At 44.8% G+C, this 13,779-nt stretch overlaps 2 protein-coding genes across 2 annotated transcripts; both read right to left on the reverse strand.

The window, feature by feature from the left end:
* Positions 1–142: 142 nt before the first annotated feature.
* MELLADRAFT_85847 (uncharacterized protein) lies at positions 143–3,750 on the reverse strand (the record flags this gene model as incomplete). Its single annotated transcript, XM_007409251.1, has 4 exons — positions 143–433; positions 668–1,340; positions 1,415–3,616; positions 3,737–3,750. The coding sequence occupies 4 exons, from the start codon at positions 3,748–3,750 to the stop codon at positions 143–145; spliced, it is 3,180 nt and encodes a 1,059-aa protein (XP_007409313.1).
* Positions 3,751–9,579: 5,829 nt separating this feature from the next.
* On the reverse strand, positions 9,580–11,627 carry MELLADRAFT_105994 (uncharacterized protein; the record flags this gene model as incomplete). Its single annotated transcript, XM_007409250.1, has 6 exons — positions 9,580–9,635; positions 10,774–10,891; positions 10,976–11,214; positions 11,287–11,343; positions 11,416–11,472; positions 11,543–11,627. 6 exons carry the CDS (start codon positions 11,625–11,627, stop codon positions 9,580–9,582), a joined length of 612 nt encoding a protein of 203 aa, XP_007409312.1.
* Positions 11,628–13,779: the final 2,152 nt, after the last annotated feature.

Raw genomic sequence — 13,779 nt, forward strand, 5'->3', positions numbered from 1 at the left:
CCAAAAGGTTCTCGTGGTGAAGAAGCTGAACCAGCTCTTGATCGATTTCCAACAATCTGAACTTTCTGCTCTATTTTTGGCAACTCGACTGTCTCACCCACTCCTAAATCAAAGTCTGTCCATGCGTCTTGCTCTGTTGGTGTCAACCTCGTCTCAGAGGCTGCACCCGAGAACTCTCCCCAGTCATCATCGTCGTCACCAAACCCCCTGCCGTCTCCTTCACCCGCCGAGTCGCGAGTCCTTGTCTTCTGCATGTCGTGAGAGGATGTGTCCCAACTGATGGAGGAGGGCCCAGCTGAAGACGCTTCTGCATCATTCTGTACAGACACTCTGAGGGGCTTCGGTGTGGCGAAAGAGGGGGAAGTAAGTGTAAATGGGTCGTAGATTGGCGCCTGATGAATGGCTGCCGAGTCGCTGAAAGGTCCAAAGTCGTCTCCGAATCCACCAATTTCATCATCATCATCCTATGAGTTGTGTCGATCACCACAAATTTGTCAATATCCATGCCAAAAACACGGGAGAATAATTCTCATCTGATGACTCTCAATGATTCTCGCCAGCTTCATCATTTTGGGGATGAATGTTCAGAAGAAGCATCTCGTAGATGGAAATAAAAAAGATCGACGGATGAGGTATGTCGATATATGATAAGAAGTGGCTTACGAACCTCCTCGGTACCAGCCCCGAAGCGAGTCGGGAAAGACCTACTTGGGGCATCGAACCGGTCATCAAACCCGAATGGTGTGGGATTCGAGATCACACTTCCACCTGATCCGCTTGAACTTGTTCTCGTATTCGATGGTCTACCAGTCGACCAAGGATCATCATCAAGTTGATCTCGATGGCTGGGTTCTTCAGATTCAGATCCTTTTTCGTCATCATCGTCTGAGGACGACGAAAACTGATCAGCAACATTGGCACGAATGTGCTCCATGAAGTAACGAGTGTATTCATCACCTTTGGTTTCATCTTGATCCTGGAGAGTAGTCGAATTAGCCAGTGTAGGAGACTTGATTGACCATCCAGCCTTTGGATCTCGTTGACCTTCACTACCACTGTTGGTTGGAAAGGTCTCACCATCAATGACTAAACTCTTGTCCGAAGATGCAGTAGGTTGACTCAGACCAGGTTGTGGTACTGAGCCCCCGAGTGGTGTATGACTGTTGAATCGAGCTTCCTTTACCGCCGTATCTACGAAGTGTTGCCATTTGGAATTAGATTCAATTCTCCGACTGATGTCGGCAAAAGTTTCAGGTTGCGATTCCAGTGCTTTGGAAATTTCGTCAGCGATAAGAATCAGATGTGCCATGTTCCCAAGCCGAACATTATTAGACATTAAACTATGTAAGAACCAGGTGCACAGCGGTGAGTAGCTCCTCTACGGAAAGTATGTAGGCGAGAAGGATGAACTCACCCATAGGTATGGTTGATCTCAATACCTTCTAGGATCCTCTCAATAATCCTTGATGAATCGAATAAGCTTTTGGCGAGCTCTAAGCTAGCCTCACCCCCAGGTCCAAAAAAGTGCCCATTCAAAATCTGTTGTATGATGTCATAGACCACATTGTGGAGAAAGTTATTCCAAGGGAAGTCAAAAAACAAATCTAGACATGTGTCAAGAACTTTATGCTGAATGAAACGACGTTTCAGTCGCATTCCCGATGGGGTTTCATCATCGCTTGAAGGATGAGTTGAACTTCCAGGTGAGCTTGCGCTGTTTGTCACATCTGTCGATGCTTCTTTTTCGCTGTTCTTGGCTGGTGTAGTGTTTGAATCCGTACCTTGGCCTCCATCAACGGCGGATTCGACAGTAGACTCTGTTTCGTTCTTCTTTTCTGCGCCAGTCAATTCCAGTGAAGGGCCAGCACTCTTTTCGAGCGGAGTTTCACTGGGTGTACTCGGGGCAGGACAAACAACTGCGATCAGGTCATCGATACCACTGATCAAATGTCCATTCTGGTCGTAAACTGGTCCACTTGACTTGGGTCGATTTACCATGTTCATGTTAGAGCAGTGTAATAGTTCGGCGTACAGCTCAATGATTCGAAAGCGCTCGAGAGTGAGGGGTACAATTGTACCGACAGTAGTGCGAATCGGCCGAACTGAAGAGGTGGGTGTTCGGATTAGCCGTTGTAGATCTGGAAGGCGATCAGATATGCGGTCCAAGAGATCCATGAGAGCCACAATCGCAGGAGCTGGTGAAGGCGGAGTTTCAGTGTCAGGATTTCGGATGGGAGATGGAGGAGATGAGTTGGCCTCATCCGATGGTGAAGTTCCAGTATCGTTCTTGCGTAAGTGTATCAGGATCTGAGCCTCCGAGAAATCTGAATTGTTACGTCGGATGAGATCAATGAGAATAGAGAGAGAGTTAACAAGTGATGAGGTGATAGATTCCTTGGTGATTAGAGATTCATCTTCTGGCATCTCAGCATCGAGGCCGAAAGACAATAACTTAGAAACCACAGATGAGCTAGCAAGTTCGCGCATAAGTCTAGTTGTGATAGATTTACCATCCTCTGAAACGCCAGAACCACTAAGTGTGTGCGCCGAAGGGGAATGCAAAGCATTGAAACTATCGATTGGTGAATTGGATTGCGAAGACTGATGAGGAAGGATGGGGGAGTGTGCGCTAGGAGAAGGCTTCGATGATTGATCTGCTGGTGTTTGAGGTGGAGTGGCTTTAGTCGTGCAGAAACCAATGACATTTTTGAGGAAATCGGCAACAGCGATGTGAAGTTCAACCGGACGAGAAGGGTGAAGGAAGTTGATTATGAGTTCCACGAAATCCGTAGAATCGATCAGCCAATCAATGATACCTTCGTGTACAGCTTCACATTGAATAATCTTCAAGAGCACATCCACCACAGGCGATGAGTTAAAGTGCGAGAGTAGCTTGAGAATGAGTCCTGGGTAAGAGAGAACAAAGCGAATCATCTCGTTGGGCTTAGAGTTGAAAAGGACAATGTTGGTTCGGGCCCAATGTCCGATTTGTATAGACTTATGAGCGGTCACGCTTGGCGGTTGGTTCAAGACAGCATCCCAAAAACCGGTGAGGATGGCATAATGAGGAGCGTCTGCGAAGATTTGAGAGGTGACGTTCCAAATATCGGATGCGATAATCTCGGAGCAAATATACGGGAACCGAACCTTGCGCCGCTCATTTTTAGCCCGGTCTTCTGGTGTGCGACCTTCTGAATCTAGAGCGTCTAGCAATAATGCACTGAACTTATCACCCACAGCACGGTTCCGAAAGGAATGGAATATAGCACCAGACATGTAGCTCGAATCCGAGGGAGAAGAGGGCTGGAAGCTGAGATTGCTGATTGCTGATCGGGTTTCTTCTTCAAGCCTGTCTGCGTCTTCATCGTCAAAGATGAGACCGGATATGTAACCCAGCATACGGACAACAACTTCTTTGGTAGCTAGGAATTCAATCAGCTTATGATGTTGTGCCTTGATCTCCTGCAGTAAATCATCTTCATCTAGTAGTTTGTCGAGAAGGATAGAAGGATTAGACGAGGAAGGCGTTGAGCAGCCACCGATCGGATGTCCATTATTATTTGCCGCGGACGAAGAAAGGATGGTATCGATAGCTGATTGGGAATGGAAGCCAAAACTAAGGTCGTGATGAAGCCAAGTCAAAAAAACGTAAGCATAAAGTGTGAAGTGTGAATAAGGGTTAGGGGTTAATGGCAGATGAAATGTAGGATAGCCAAGATTTGCGCTTAAAACTCACCGCCAAAAGGCCATGGCGAAAGGAGTTTACCAGTTTTACTGAAATGAAAGTTGATCGTCGTAATATGGTGTTGAGGTTGATGAGAGTGAAGATGAGGAAGTGATGATAGGTGGTGATGGTGAACTGAAGTCTGATGGTGATGGTGATGGTGATGATGATGAAATGGTTTGTGAGAAGAATTGAGAAGTTTGAAATTCAGTAAAGTTTATCAATTAAAGTCAACTTAAACTGTCAAACTTACATGTCATAGCAACTTCTCCAATCCCTTCTCTCTTTCTTTCTATTCATCTCATCCTCAGAACCCTCCTCAAACTCTTCAGTATACAGTCATGAAAGTCTTCTACAATCTCTGATGATCAACCACCTGTGGAGATGTTGTGGGGAGATTCACTTTGTATGTCACTCTGTGATCACTTATCCCAGTCTTATATGAAAGTACATTGGATTTGCCCAAGAGGTTGGTGATGATTTGTCATATTCAACTCAACAACTATTTTGTGCAACTTGTGATAAAATTGGTCTGAGGGAGTGTGAGCCTGGATGTTTGTACATAATTCCAATATTTGTAGAAGCTTCTGACTACAACAGCAAGTGGCATAAAAACTGATGCAAGCAGCTTGGGACCAAAGAATTGTAGTTGATGGTTTGGGACAGCCAACAATTCAACCTAAAAGAGAGACGATGGCACGAGACGATGTGATCATCTTGAAGGTGGCACTACCAGCATAAAGTAATTTTCCCCAGTAAAAAATGAATACATTTAGAGCAAAAAATGATGGGTGTTTCTTCTGAATAGTCAAAGTGTTGAGGGAAAATATTGGCTGCCTCTGCAAATAACTTCATACTGATCCCTCATGTTGATATCTTACAGGTAAGTTGTAGCACATAGGCCATATGCCAACCCTGAGAGGTAATAGTGGTGGCATGGATTATAGGCTTACACATGTGTGCCAGGAATATCACCCAGATCTGGATCAAATCTTTTGTCTCTGGCTAAATATGATAGAGGGTGGCCAGACTTGATGATCATCCCAGCCCCACTATGTATCAGTTGTCAGTCTTATATTCCCATATGCCACAGTGTAGTGTTTTTATGTTTTTATGGTTCCTCCATTACCTAACTTTGACATCCAATTTAACCTTTACTAGGCAAGAAAGCAAAGTGTGTTATCACATTTGGAAATGAACCAAAAGCAAGTGCTATGAAGAATGTAGTTTTTGGACACTTCCATCAAAATGGCACCAAGTACCGCTGTCATAGGACCCTAGAAATATTTAAAATGGTTATGAATAATGAGACTCAGGAGTGAGCTTTGTATAAGCTGCACACTGATCAAATAGGATGATAAGAACTGTGACGTTAAACAAGAATTCTTGAGAAAAAGGTTTGAATTTGATAAAGAAAAGGGGAAACAGCAGGAAAGAGCAAAGTGAACCTTTTAAGTATCAAAATCAAGGATGATGGTATACCATTCATAACTATCACAAGTGTGTGATGTAACAAAGGAAGCATAATAACTATAAATAATCCATATAGAATAATTTGTATCAGTGTCTGGAAGTATGCCAAATTCAGGTGCAGCCTTAGTTTTCACACACTTTCACGTCTGACCAGTGTAATGATATACACCAACTGATGGCCTCCTGCAAATTAATTTTGAATAAATTTGTGCCAGAACTAAAAGAAAAGTAGTTGAAAAGTGGGAATTCTATGTGCAACTGCAATTATGAGTTTTTCAACTAATTTTCTTTCAGTACTTGAGCAAGCCTTTCTAAAAGTCATTTGAATAAGGCCATGAGGCTAGGTATTTGATCCCACCATTCAGATTTGAAAACAGAGGGAAATCAAAGCTGCCCCTAGAGTTTGCAGAACTGCCTAACACTTGGAAGCTTTCGCCACTAAAAACATACCAGCTGCCTTACACTTTGTAGGTTTTCCTTGAGTGAAGACAGGTCAAGAAGCTTTGCCATGTCACATTCCGCAGAAGATCTCTTGACTGAGGATAACAACTACATACACTTCTCCGTGTAGACTACATGTACTACATGTAATCAGTGGATGACCATACAGAGATCTGAAGTCGGCCAAGGATGAAAAGATCTCAGACTTTGGGGAAGAATAGGTATAGACTTCTACTTTTCCACATAGATATGTTACATCCAAACTTGGGCCTTGAGAAGCTGGAATTGTCTTGAGAAGTTCAATTTTGTTATTTGTAGGTTAAACAGTGGTCCAGCTTTGGATGTACCAGCTGTGGATGTCTGTTGAAAACATTGGCCCATCACTTTTCACTTAGTCAATAGTGTTTGTGTTTGCTGTTATGGAACTTATTACGTGTCACTTCCGGTGACATTCTCACTACAACATGTCACACACTTTGTACCCAGTCACATACTTCCACAGTGCTTGTATCAGAGATTTTCCCTCATCTGACAATCTAACTAATCACCTGGATAAACTGTGAAGAGCTTCACTTCCGTGGCAAGAACCCAGAGGACCCACCATAACATATTGTCAGACCTTTTCATCATACGGAACTTGAAGCAATAGATTGAATCCACATCACGACTGAATTGTTTAACCTCAAGGAAGATCAAAATAAATTGAAACAGATTAGAAACTCAAAGTTAGAATAAAGTAGAAACTTAGATTTATATAATTAGATAAGATTAGATTTACAAGATTAGATTGAAGCTTAAACTCACCGCAAGGCCAACCAAAACTCTACCGAATTCTCAGATCAATACAAGCCACCACGTCTCCGACATACAACACACCCTCGTTGGACGATACTGAATCGGACTCTGAAAATCCTTTGGCATTCGTCGACGCACCCCGCATTACAGACTCCGACCATCCTGATACTTCGACTGTGACCATGGAAGAAATCCAACGTCAATTAGCAGAACTTACCAGCTCACTAGCTGAAGAAAAGAACCTTCGGATGCAAGCCGAAGCAAGATCTCAACAAGCCGAGGCTCGAATGGCTGCGCTCGAATCCAATCAGCACCAACCGGGAAATATCCCAACGGCTGCCCCTTACCAGCCACCGATGCAGGTTGATGCCATACCAAAAGGGCCAAAAGTTACGGTGCCAGACAAATTCACCGGTACTAGAGGGGGACCGGCTGAGATCTACGCCAGCCAGGTCCAACTCTATATGCTCGCCCACCCATCTCTCTTCGCGAACAATCGTAGCAAAGTCGTATTTGCTTTATCGTACTTAACCGGTGCTGCTAGTAGTTGGGCTCAACCGATGACCCAGGAGCTTCTGGATGAATCCACGGCTCACAAAGTAACGTTCGAACGCTTCGTGAACAATTTCAAAGCCATGTACTTTGACACGGAAAAGAAATCAAAAGCTGAGCGAGCACTTTGCAGCTTAACTCAGAAGACCACAGTCGCAGCTTATGCGCACGAGTTCAATATCTACGCTACGGCCACCGGCTGGGAAACACCAACCCTGATCAGCCAATTCGAACAAGGCCTCAAAAGGGAAATTCGTGTCGCTATGGTGATGGTGCAAGAACCCTTTAAATCTATCGAAGAAATCACCAATTTTGCTATACGTATCGACAGCAAGATTCACGGTGTCTCTGATCATAGCTCTCACACCACGCCAACGGTATCTGATCCCAATGCTATGGACCTGTCAGCTGCGTTCGTGCGATTATCTGAGGAGGAGAAAGCTAAGAGGTTGAAGACTGGATCTTGTTTTCACTGTTCGCAACAAGGTCATAGAGCACGCAAATGCCCAAGTAGAAAGAGGGATAGTCAATTCAGAGGCAAAGGCAATTTTAAAACTAAGATCAGTGAATTAGAGGCTAAGATAGCAGTTTTATGTAGTCGTGATGGTGGAGATGTAGATAGAAAAGAAGGACCTAGTAGAGCTGATTCCTCAAAAAATGGAGGGGCTCAGGAATGAAGGTCGTGCCTACCCTGAGCCGTGTTGTGGATTTTGATGGGTTAGATTTAGGTGCCAGTAGAATTATATCGTGTAATGCAAATGATCAACGGTTATTTCTCAATGCCTCACTCTCCCAGTCCCAGAATCCATTAGCCACACCACTACATTACCCCACTGCCCGTTTCCTCATTGACTCTGGAGCCACTCATGATGTACTGAGCGAGTCTTACGTGACTTCAACCAGTATCACTGAGCAAGCCCACAGAACTAGCCGAGTGGTGACTGGATTTGATGGATCCAGTAGCCGCTCCTCTTTTGAAACTAACTTACACATCAATGACAACACATCACCAACTCATTTTGTTATCACCCAAATTAAAGACTCCTACGACGGTATATTGGGAATCCCGTGGATTAAGAAAAACTACTCACTTATTGATTGGCCCAATGGCATTGTTTTACACCATCCTTCCCACATTGCAGCTGCTAAGGCGGTTTTGTCCAGTCCAAACACACCCTCTCCAGGCCAAGGTATGGACCCTTTGAGGGAAGCTAGGCAACGTGACGAGGGGGCTTGTGATCTATCAGACACATTAAAGCCCCCGCAATGTGAGTTTGATCCCGTCCCCTCCAATCCCTCACATTGTACAGCTGGCAAGCCTGGTTCTCCATTGAAAAAACAGACTTTCGAATCCCGGCAACACACCATCCTTAACGTACCTGAGGTCAAACCCGTGAGGATATTGAAGACGACGGATCTTGATATTGCAGCTGATGACGCAGCTTCGTCCTGTCCAACCCAGAACCCTGAAGATCTCAAAGAAGAGCCTAAGGGGCACGTAAGGAACTGTGACAAGGGGGCCTGTGATCTATTAGACACATTTAAGCCCCTGCAATGTGAGTTTGTTACCGAATCTCTTTCTCATGCCACCAAATTAGCTGGCCAGCAGGATCCCCTTCCAAATAACTCTGCTCTAGGTATCTCAGCGGCGAACACATCATGGTCAACATCTGCCAAATTAGCTGCAGAGGAGAAGAAGAAACTCGTCAGCAAACCACTCGACGAACTGATCCCGGCTTATTATCACCGACACCTGAATAGGTTCTGCAAGTCCCAAGCTCAGCGACTTCCCCCACGACGGCAGTACGATTCACCGCCAAGAAATTTGCGTCGGGAAGCCCTTCCCGTTGTCAATTTGGGGACGGTGCCCCGATTCAGTATCACGCCCAAGCCATGCGATGGAACAGGTTTGCGATCTACAATCGAACATGATTGGCGCGACTGAATCCCCAGTCCGATTCAGAAACAGTCGGGCTCATCCGATGGAGCTCAGCTCCGATATAAAGCCGCATGAGCGACACCCGACTGATCCTCATTCTGATGCAACCTCGCGAAATGCTGCTTCGACTCAACCCTACGTGCGATGGAATTGTCTCATCGCGTAACTTTCACGCGACGGTCCATCCACCGTCCCGCCCCGATGCAATCCCGGATCCGATACGAGACCGGTCATTTCATTGCGACCCAATCCCCTATACATCCGATGCAACATCATTTGCGGAATAAATTCGGATTGATCCTTGCGATCCAATCCCCCCTCCGAAATCATAAAGGCTGCTATTTGAAAGAACGTGTAGTTTAAGAGAAAAAACAACACAAAAAGAGGGAAATGAAAAGTAGCAAGAGGTGTTGTTTCATCCAAAGAATCAAGCAATTTGAGATCACAAAAGAAAAGTCATTGATTCTATTGATTCCGAAGAAAAAGAGATTTCTACTTGAAATTCATGAACCCTTACTTGAAAAAAAAGTTTGAAAACGAATTAAATTTCAAAGGGGTTTATTTGAAAAGACATCCGGTTTAAGAGAAAAAGCAAAACAACACAAAAAGAGGGAAATGCATTTCATGCAAGTTGAGATCACAAACGGAAAGTCGTTCATTCTTCTGATTTTGTAGAACACCACAGTCCTAATTGACAATCATGAACCCTTACTTGAAAAAAAGGCCAAAAAGAAATTTCACAATAAAGAAAGAGCATTCTATGGCTCGAAGAGCTTGGAGCTTGAAGCTTGTGTAAGCGTGGAAGAGCTTGGAGCTTCAACCTTTGAGCTTTCAAGCTCGCTCGAAGCTGCTTGAAGTTCAAAGTTCGAAGTTCGAGGCTCGAGGCTTGAAGTTCGAAGTTCGAACTTCGAACTTCAAGCCTCGAACTTCGAACTTGAAAGCTCAAAGATTCACATTATATCTTTCTCAATCGAAATTACAATGAAGCGCTCTTGATGACTTCCGCCTTCCTCTTCAAGGTCCGAATGGATATATACTGAGAATAATATATTACATAATATACACACAAAAATTTGAAGTAAGGCATCAAAATGATGCTTGAAAAAATACGTCGAGATATTTCTATCAGCAAAGGCTAACTCCCTATGGCACACTTTTTAGATAATTAGGTGTAGTACAGAACGCTGGTGCCGAGTTAAATTTGAGGCAAGAAAGAAAAACAGCAGCAAGAGATAATCACATGACAACATGAACAAATTCTGGCGAAAAAACTTGTAAAAGAACACATCCAACTGAACCCAGTCTCCCTCTTCTGCGAGTATAATCAGGGTAAGTCTACTGATATCCTGCCTAAGAATGACAAGGAGCTATGGTATCATATCACAGCAGAGTTGATTACATGCCAAGGTATTGGTCCCCCCGGAAATCTTGCCAGCTGACAAGTTCCGGTTCTCTGAGGTCACTCAGATATGACTCGCTTCATACATCACGGAATCCTCTTCATCCAAGAGAATCTCCTGAAATACATGATCAACTTGGGAGAACGTGCTTCTCATTTCGCTAAGCACAAGAGCGTGCTTCCCTACTGACGTAACTTCCACAAACCCAGGCACTTTGTCTAACGTTAACAAGTCAGCGAGTTATTCGGATGATCTAATGTATCAAATGACTTACCGCACATCAGGTCTCTTAAATTTGAATGTAGACCCTTGATGAGGCGCAAGACCTCCGCGTATTTGTATAAATCATTTGAATACCTTGCTCGCTTGGTGTTCAGATCTGGATGGGCTAGCAATAGATTCCGTGTCAGCGCATATCATATCAAGAACACTGGAGAGTAGGCTTTGACCTTGGCAGCCTTTCTCTTCGTTGTAAGGTCGCTTTCTTAGTGGCACCAGAGAAAAATCACAATATTTTTTCTCAACCTTGTGGGTGACAGAAGCAACATTCTTCGAAGATGACAGAGCCTACATGACCAGTTCACCGGAGAGGTTGGTTCAGGTGTTGTCAGCTCTTGCGTCCTTGTTAGATGGACAGCTTTTCAAGCTTACCTGGTCATGTGGGCCCAAATATTTGCTGGAAGTTGAGGCAATCAACGCAGGACCGGTTTTCGAAGCAATTGGTTTGATCTCCGCGGGGCCAAACTGTTTGCGCGCCAGCTTGAAACAGGTGTCACGGGTACTTTCAGATTCTGATGGAGGCGTGCCATCGTCATTTTCGATAGAAAGTTGCGCGTCCATTGGTATAGACGCCACACTTTCTATCAAAGCCATCGGTATACGTTGAGGATCTACAGATATGAGCACATTCTTACATTATCCAGGAAAAAACGTGCACCTAATCTACGATGACCGATTCTTACCTTCAGGTCCGCGGAGTCTTTTTCTAAGCTTCTCTGCCATCAGTGTACGTCGGAGATCTACAGAAATGAGAACGTCTTTACATCATCCAGGGAAAAACGTGCACCACATTTACGATGGACAATTCTTACCTTCAGGTCCACGGAGTCTCTGGTTAAGCTTCTCTGCCATTGGTGTACGTTTTAGACCTACAGAAATGAACACTTTCCTCAATTACCCGAAAAAACGTGCACTTCAAGCATGATGGCCAATTCTTACCTTCAGGGCCACGGACTCTGTTCTTAAGCTTGTCGGCGAGCTTTTGGATCTTGCGGACGAACCGTCGTGCGCCGTGCAGCTTCATCTTGATGAAATGGTTTCGCTTCAGAGGTAAGGCAGATAGTGAAGAACGGAAGGAAGTGGAAAAAGAATGGTTGATGTCGAGTTTCTAGCAGGCGTTTGTTTTCCTAAAATAACACTGAAAAGGTGAACAGAAAGCTGGAGATTAATTTGAGGACGTGGATGTGGGGAGTATTCGGAAATTTAGTCTACTTCGAACCATAAAATTTAGCGAGCGATCAAAGTGACTTACTCAGAACAATTGCACTGCGCATCCACAGCTTTCTTCGCGACTCCTGTGTTCTACAGTGAGGCCTTCTCAGGTGCGTAGCAGTGCCGAGATCAGCACGTGGGTTGAAGGGGAGCGCGTGTTACGCAAGGTTTACGCGAAACGGGTTCGCGTTAGACTCTTACGTTTGAAAAACAAAGGAATTTGAAAAAAAAGAGAAATCACCCTTTGAAGAAGGCGACAATAGAACGGCGTAGAGGCGGATGTAATTTGGGGATTTGTTTTACGTTCACCGGAGTAGTGGTGATCAGTCGAGAATCGGCCGGTAAGGTGGGCTCCAAGACTCAAAAGGATCAGTCAAGGCGATACGAGCTCAGCACAATCGCGAATAAGCAGCCGCACATACTTTGTTTACGAGTCCTCTGTTCAGCCACTGAGCGAAATCATCTCATTGTCGATGGAGTGTTCTCGAGCGCGTGGGTAGTGGCGAAGTCGTTTGAAGGGGAATCTTAAGACTGATTTGCGGGACAACGGGTTCGCGTTATGATTCTCTTGGAGAAAAACACCACAAAGGGGAACGGAGATTCATATATTGATGCGCTTCCAAGTCACGATTCGCTCGCACACCATAACGAATCATCTGCTCCCTTCAAGAATCCAGCTTTTGCTTTTGGGGTCAGTGACAATATTGAGATATCACCAAATCTTACCTACTACCTCTGAATTCTCCTCATTCTATATAACCCTATCACAGCAGATCGCAGCGCTTTCAAGCCACACGAGCCGGGATCCCCTCGCGAAATAGTTGACCTCCCGTATCTTCGCGTATTATCTGCTCACTTAAGCCTCGCGTTTTCATTTCTTCGTCAGTTACAGTATTCATCATATGGCCAAATCTCCCGTACAATGTCTAATCTCTCTCCATCCTATAGAAACTTCACAATGCCCGTCAGAATATCTGGAAATATTTCTATAATCGGGAATGTAGATTCGTCTGTCAGACCTGTACGCAGACGCTCAGCCGCTGCTAATCGGGCACGCAGGACACCTACGCCGGCTCCATCGACGGGCAACCGGCGTCGTGTTATCACAGCACTAAGAGGTCGGGCGGCGAAAGCAACGCCTAACGGTGACCCTCTTTTTTGGAAGAAGATCTTTAGCCTACCGGAAGCTTACGTCGAATTCCTGTCGCCCAACTGCAACCTTCGAGCTCGCTCGACCACTTGCGGTATCCTTCGAGCAATCGTCCTTCACTTCGTACCCAATCACATTTTCCCCTCTCGAATGTTGAAAGCCAAAGTCATTGGCGTATTCAGAACTCAGGTACTACGTAAATACGGGCCATTTCACGGTCTTTGAAGGTATCAGGTGGACATCGAAGTCAGTACTCCACTTCATTTTTCGTACGCTACGTATTCAGAAAGCTGATTGGGCGGATGCTCCAGGTCTAATTCAATACAGCCCTTTTGGTGTTCTGATAATATGCCCATGGTGACCATTCTGCTTGCTGGTCTGGAAGAATGAAACCAATCCGAAAACGCGTGGCTCTGCCAATCTGTATATATATGTGAAAGCCCTGTGATTTGTCAACGGTCATGCCTATGCTTGTTACGGTCATGCCTATGCTTTTTTTATGTACTTGGGTTAATAGATGTTACATCTGGTTCTTTCACATTAGATGAGATGCGGAGAAACAACACACAGAGCATCAAAAAAACTACAGGCAACGTGAGCATATGCTATAAAGTGTACAATATAATGAACAATATGGAGTGAGTAGGAAGTGTGGTAGGTGATCACGGTGACATGCACGGGTATCAGGACTGGAATAGAGCATCTGGTCCCGAGTCGAAACACCAGTCGAAAATATGAGATAGATCGTTGATGTCGACGCGGCACACCTAAATGCGAAGTACATAGTGAGATAGTGTCGCCAAAAACGTGGAAG

The sequence above is a fragment of the Melampsora larici-populina genome (assembly GCF_000204055.1).
Source record: "Melampsora larici-populina 98AG31 unplaced genomic scaffold MELLAscaffold_15, whole genome shotgun sequence".
Taxonomy (NCBI): domain Eukaryota; kingdom Fungi; phylum Basidiomycota; class Pucciniomycetes; order Pucciniales; family Melampsoraceae; genus Melampsora; species Melampsora laricis-populina.